This window comes from Aythya marila, assembly GCF_965140915.1.
Source record: "Aythya marila genome assembly, chromosome: 1".
NCBI lineage: Eukaryota > Metazoa > Chordata > Aves > Anseriformes > Anatidae > Aythya > Aythya marila.
In genome coordinates, this window is record NC_139042.1 from 205164254 (window position 1) to 205171204 (window position 6951).

The following is a 6951-nucleotide window of genomic DNA, read 5'->3' on the forward strand; positions in this document are numbered from 1 at the left end:
TGCATGTCAATATTTCACACCATACAGCTACTTACCTCATCAAGGGCAGCAGGATGTCCCTTAATAAAACTGCTGGATGTTGTTTGCAATACAATCTTGCCACGATGGCAAGTTTAGAGGCTTCCAGGATTTTCAGACCAAAAGACAAGTCTTAATTATCCCTCCCTAACATCTCTAAGCCCCTTCAAATAACTTCTTTTGTAGAAATCAGTCAGAAATCAAACCAAATCTACAAATACAGCGGTTTCTAGGAGATCCAAATCCGGGCCTTCCAGGCTACCAGCTGCCCACAGACCAGCTCTGTTTGTTGGCTCTGATTCCTATTTGATTGATTTCACAGAGGCTTTCAGTGCCAGTTAAGTTTAAGAACTTCTACTAAACAGTACCCAGATCTATCCTTAGAATAAGGCAAAATAAACATTAAATGGAGACCATGCTCTCCTGGTTGCTGCTGCAGGAGGAAAGGTTGCAAACTCATGTTACTGGCTGAAAGGAACATCCCGAGATCTACAGGTGTCTCACAGGAAGACAAAAAGCAGGGAATCAGCCCAGGCACCAAAATGTCTTGCTAGAGCTTTGTTGTTGTTTTTTTGTTTGTTCTTCCTGTTCCAAAAATAAGAGGAATTTTACAAAATAGCGCCACAGAAATGTCACTTTACTTCATCTTTCAATTTATATAGAGAAAAAGTGTTGTTGCAACTAAAAAGTGGATGAAAATAATACATTAAAGGGCACAGAACTAGCAGGATTTATTGCAGAGGATTCTTGCTTAACTAGCATAAATTCAACAAAACCCTCTAAACTTCCAGATACTCATAAAAAGTGCAAATCCAAAACAATTCAAAGTCACAAGAAATAAAGCAGAGACTCCCACAATATTTATCACGAGGTACTCCAGTTCTAGTTTTATTCATGCAGCATCTGACTCTCCAGACGTACTAGTACTGTCAGTAGGAGTAATGAGAATATATACGTGCTCTAATTCTTCAAATAATAAGGAAAAGAAATCCTAAAAACTGGACAAAGATTACAAGCAATGACCCAAGTAAAAAAAAGTCCTCAGCTGCGTTCTCCTGGGCTGCACATTGCCCAGGTGATCACAACAGCTCCCACTTGCATTATAAAGAATAAAATGCTTGGTTGCAATTAGAAAACTTATTTTCACACCCTGCCTCCAAACCTTAGGACCGCAGAGTCATTCGGCTCGGAAGAGGGCTCAGGAGGTGATTTTGCCAAATGCTCTGCTCAAAGCAGGGTCAGCCTAGAGATCAGAGCAGGTTGCTCAGAGGTTTATCCACTTACACCTTGAAGACATCCAGGGATGGACAGAGCACATGACACTGGTACTTGCAGTGCACTACATCTACCAATGCTTAATTGGTCTCATCATGACATAGTTTTTCCTCTTTTCCAGCCTGAATCTCTCCTGCTTTCATGTCTGCAGTCTCACCTTCACACAATGAACCCCAGGAGCCTGTTGCCAGCTCCTCAGTAAGCCCCTCACCAGTATGGAGGTGCTGCTATTAAGTCTCATACAGGACCTGTGTGGGTGACACAGGTCCTCTACTGATTTTGTTTCTTGAGGATACTACAGTAACAATAATAAATAACACAGTTTTAAAAAAATCCTCTGTATCCCCAGTGTAATCTGCTTCTGCAGAGGAAAAAAGAACAGCTGGCTGAGATGCAGAAACTTGATAACTTAAGCATTTGTTCTTCCCCCCACCTCCACAACAGACTATTGGCCTTCCTGATATGCACCAAACTAAAATGAATTAAACCATTCCCTTGGTCTGCTACAACTGAAGCTTTAGGTATAATACACCCTCAAAAAAGAAGCAGCTCTCATCTGACCAAAGTACTTTTCATCAATATTGCTTTATGAATTAGAGACATGCTTTAAAGATTTTACACTTGTTAAATATTTTAGTGCGTTTAATATTACTCAAAAGTCATAAAATGATCCAAGCAAGCCAGCATGTTTTAAGATGCAGTATTTAGATGTCAGATTTCATTCTAAGTGTATATAATTTCATTTTCCCACCCCAAACTGAAGTCAATAAATACATCGTATATCAGCATGCAACAAGATACACACTTCCACGTGTAATCTAATCCATTATTCCTCAAACAAAAGCTATCAAAGGCTTAAGGAAAGGATTGTTTTTAATAGCTTTAATGTTTCTCCCTCTAGACTTTTTTTTTTTAATGTAGATAAGCATTATTTGTCTAGAATGTACAGAGATATAAATGTAGGCTGACAAACTGTCATGTTCTGAAGTTGGCCAGCTGGTGGTCCAGAAGCCAGAACCAGCCTCCGAACACCACAACCCTTGGAAAACTCTCTTCAGAGGCAGAGAGAGATCCACTCTGTTACAAAAACAATTCACCAGCCCCAGATCTGAACCAAGGTCTCTTGCTTTCAGTGCAAGAGGCTTAACGAAAAAAACACCAAGCACACCACAGCAGAATGAGTCTCCAGGTCTGGGATCCAGCCCCCAGAGCCATCAGCAGAGAAGCTGAACGTTAAGTCATCAGAGCACTAACTTTGATGTGAGTGCCACTCCTACAATGCCACCTTATCAGCCAAATTCAGCCTCTTGACAAGCTAAGATGTGGCTACAAAACAAACAGGTTGGCTGCTCTTACAGCATCAAAGGAATTCACAAGTTTGCAACTCTTCATCAGAAAACATCCAATGACAGAGGAATGTGTGGTGTGGTAGCACATACTTAAGTATAATTTAATCTTCCTAAATACAAATCATTTGAGCAACGGGCGTATAATGCCGATTATCCTGTGTAAACACAAGCACTTCACTTAAATTACTAGTTCTTAAGAGCAAAAAATACGTGTAACCTTTCCTGAGCTTGCAAAGGATTGAGCAATTCACTAGGTCCATATGCGCAAACTGTGAATTAGTAAAGAATTTGAGATATCACAGCCTTCGTCTCTGGTGCCTACAACCCGAAAACCCCAGCTGATGTTCACAAGGTTATTTCCAGAACCCAGGTTTATGGATGAAAAAGCAACAAGCACCACCGTAAAAGCAGCTAGCATGCACAAGTACTGTTTCATATAAATCCTTTACCTAGAAAAAGGTAGATAGAATAATTTCTTTTACCTAGAATAATTTCTTCAGCACACCAAAGCGCACGTACATCGTCAGATGGATGCTATTTAAACAAGAAAAGATGGACAATCTGGCAGTTGGTGCCAGCCCTACTCTATCTAAACCTTACTTAAGCAAGCACCAAATTCTAGGCAGTTTTTTGGGGCAAACTAAGTTCACAAGCCTGTTTAACTACATTTTAGCACGGGTATTTTCCTTGTCTTGGCTGTGTCACAGTCTTCCCTTTCATAAAGAGGAAAGCCAAACCTCGGCAGCAGCAGCACTTGGGAGCTGGAATATGTGTGAAACATTCTGGGGTGGATTCACCTGACCCCCTCAGACACTGACAACTAAACTCTTCGCCTCAGCACTCCTGGAGCACAATCTGTCACATCCTCAAATACAATTCCCAGGTAAGCCACAAGAATCATCCCCCACAATGTATTTTTCTTCCCATGGACCTCAGAAGGAACCCAGCTCAGACACAGCCACCTACACCATAAACATCTTCAGCCATGCAGCAGGAAACAACCTTTCTATGATTCAGATGAAAAAATGTTCTGCTCTTTCAGGTCCTGCTACAAGGCCCAGTGTAGCCACGGTTCTCATAAGGAGGCTGGATTTTGGTGTGGGTTTTTTGTTTGTTTGGAATATCAAATATCTTTGGGAATATTGTTACCGTGAATATTTCTGAAGCACTGGTAAGAAGCCTTCCTCGAACCTTGCAGGTTTCACACAGTCAACAGCCATAAATCAAGAGCTCCAAACCCTGCCATTCATTTTCACTCCTTCGGTAGCTGTGTCATGTTCACTCTGCTGAACTATTTTAAATTAGACCAGCGCCTGCCTGGCACGGAGCCCACTCAATGCATTCGAACAGACGTCAGCAACGAAAACACAAAGTGGTAAGAGAGACATCATTTTGAGCTAGCGAGCTGTGTAAACTGCACACAACTCGTTTCCGCTGTTCCATAATGGGGAAATAAGCCATCATTCTTTTATCTTTGGGTTAACCGTATTTCAAGCGAAGCTCGCTGTGCTAGAATTCAGCGTTGATTAAATACGCGAGAATTTTCACTTCAGGACTCAATGCATTACTTCCGTATTTGTTTTTTTCTAATTTTAGAAAAGAAAGGCCTTTAGATAATAAGTTAGAGATAATAACTTCAAAAATCGAGTGCAATAAGCTGTTGTGTTGCACGTTTTATTGTCAGAAGAAAATGAAAAAAAGAGACCAGCAAAAGTCAACGTTAAAAAAATCCTCTCAGTGAAATGGCAATGGGTTTGTCACAAGGATCTGGAAGGCACATTCAACTTCCTTCTCCTCGACAAAGCACAGAAAATACAGGCGTACCTGCACTGGATGATCGGTGCTGTCTTCCACTGGGTGAAGAAGGTTCCTTCATACGATCAATGACACTGTCAGAGAGCTGAAAAATACAACCCCCAGCCCAAGCTGAGTCAGAATGCACCTTTCTTTCATCTCCGTTACCCCTCTCCCCCCACAAAAATGAAGTAAAACTTAAAAATAAAAGAGCACAAAGCCCCAAAATAAGATATACCAGCAGCTAAAATGTTATCAGCGATGCGTAATAAACTATTTCAACCATCCTTCCTCTTCTTCATGGAGTGAGCATTTATCTCTGAGTGCAGAGAATGAGACTGAACAAGGTCATTTTGGCTCTCGTACCACAAGAAACTGCTATGACCAAATAGAGGATAAAGGGAACGGGAAAGGAAACAACCCCTCTTGACACGTTGCTTGTAACAGATCAGGTTTTTTGCCCTTCTCTGTTATTTGGGTACCAGAGGAACAGCACACTGGGCAGTTGCAGACAAACTTCATCCCAATACAGGTCACAGCACAGAAGTCACCCAGTAAGCTTGTCCTAACACTGACACATGCAGGCCCTAAAGCTCTGGCACTAATTATGGGGGCTTGAACTGGAGATTCAAGTCATGCCCGTATCAGATCTACTGTAGCCCATGGAAAAAAAAAAAATAATAGAAGTTAAAAGAATAACATGGAAGTTCTTATTTTCCAACTCCGAACTCCCTTTTAGTTTCTTCAAACATCAACCCTATAAAAATACGCTTTTGACTGCCCATGACAATTAATATTCATTAGAGAATTCTTTACTAAACCTGCAGCATGATGTCTCTCACTGGTAGAAATCTGCGTTAGAAAAAATTTGCTAACATTTGTGGGCTAATGTGCACTGAACGTGTAAAATTCCTCCAGTGTAAGGTTTCTGTTCACAGAAAGGGCAGCTGCTTATCGTTCCTGCTGGGAACTGCGCTGTGCCACTGATAAAATTTCTGCGCCGCAAGGTTTTGTGGTGTGGTGTCAGGAGCTTTTTGGTACATTACGGGTAATGGTGTGCCCTAAATAGGGACAGAACAGGAATGCTTCTGTAGGTGCATTGCCACAGAATGGCTTGGGATAGAAGGGACCTCAAAGATCATCTAGATCCAACCTGTTGCCATAGGCCCAAACGCCATTGAATAAGCTGTGTGTAAGAGAACAAGGAGACAGGAGGAGCTGTGAGACTCAGAGACCACGGGAGACAGAAGCACGTCCTATGAAGTGCAGCTGAGGGAACTAGGGGTGTTTGGTCTGGAGAAGAGGAGGCTCAAGGGAGACCTCATTGCTCTCTGCAACTGCCTGAAAGGAAGGGGTGGGGAGCTGGGGTTCAGCCTCTGTTCACAGGTGATATGACTAGAGAGGGAATGGCCTCAAGCTGTGCCAGGGGAGGTTCAGGTTGGAAATTAGAAGACATTTCTGCTCCCAAAGAGCAGTCAGGCAGTGGGACAGGTTGCCCAGGGAGATGGTGGAGTCACCATCCCTGGGGGTGTTCAAGGAAAGGTGCTTGGGGACATGGCTTAGTGGGTGACATTGGTGGAAGGGGGTGATTGAACCAAATGACCTTGGAGACCTTTCCCAACCTTAAAGACTCCAAGCAGCTCCTCCAGCCCTCCCACCACCCTCATACTCCCTGCCTGCAAGAAACCAGAGAGGAGTCAGAGCACCCAGGCAACCAGGACAAACCTCTCACTACCCGGAGGGGAAGCAGAGCCGTTCCCCTGAGAGCCCTAAGCGACAAAACCCCTCATTAACGGGGCGGGGGGGGGGGAGGGGAGCGACCGCCAAGGGGCAGTGACGAGAGAAGGGCCGGGCCGGGCCAAGCCAGGCCGGGTCGCAGCGTCCCCTCAGAGGACCCCGGTGCCCGGGGAGCCCCGCTCTCACCCGCACGCCCTTCACCACCGTGATGTTCTCGTTCTCATCCGCCTCGAAGGTGACCCGCCGGGTGCTGCCGCCGCCGCCCATCTTCGCCCCGCTGCCACCAGGCCGCGGCCCAGGGGACGGCCCCAAGGAGACTGCCCGTGCCCGCTGCCAGCCCACCCCGCAACAAGGCCACCCCTCGTTGGCCCGCCGCTCGCCTCGCCCCGCCCTCCGCCCTTGGAAGCCCGCGCGCCATTGGTCGCGCGGGGGTAGCCATGGAAACCGGGGAAAGAGCGGGCGAGGTACCCGGAAAGAGTGAGGAAACTTTTTCGGTTTAAACTTCCCGAGGGGGGAGGACTGCAACTCCCAAGATGCTTAGCGCCAAGAGGTGCCGGGTGGTGGGAGGTGCTGCCGCGCAGTGCCTGCTGGGTAATGTAGTTCTCTGCAGCCCTGGGCTGGAGGAGGTGTCCTTTAGCTATGGGGCCGGGCTGTGTGTTTGAAGAAATGCCGCTGGGGCCCTCTCGGTGCTTTCTGGAGCCCTCACAGCCTCTCCCGGGGCTGTGGAGGAGCGTGGTTGTGTTCCTGTCCTCGCAAAGCCAGGCTGCTCTAATGGCGC

At 45.5% G+C, this 6951-nt stretch overlaps 1 protein-coding gene across 2 annotated transcripts in view; it reads right to left on the minus strand.

Annotated features, from left to right (window-relative positions):
* Positions 1-6511, minus strand: part of CHCHD3 (coiled-coil-helix-coiled-coil-helix domain containing 3) — a 148295-nt gene extending 141784 nt beyond the window's left edge. For both annotated transcript variants that reach the window (XM_082771639.1, XM_082771638.1), the window contains exons 1-2: positions 6360-6511; positions 4467-4542 (exon numbers count right to left, since the gene is read on the minus strand). In XM_082771639.1, the coding sequence (XP_082627765.1) occupies positions 4467-4542; positions 6360-6440 (157 nt within the window). In that variant the 5' untranslated portion in view covers positions 6441-6511. The remainder of the gene's footprint in view (positions 1-4466; positions 4543-6359) is intronic.
* Positions 6512-6951: the final 440 nt, after the last annotated feature.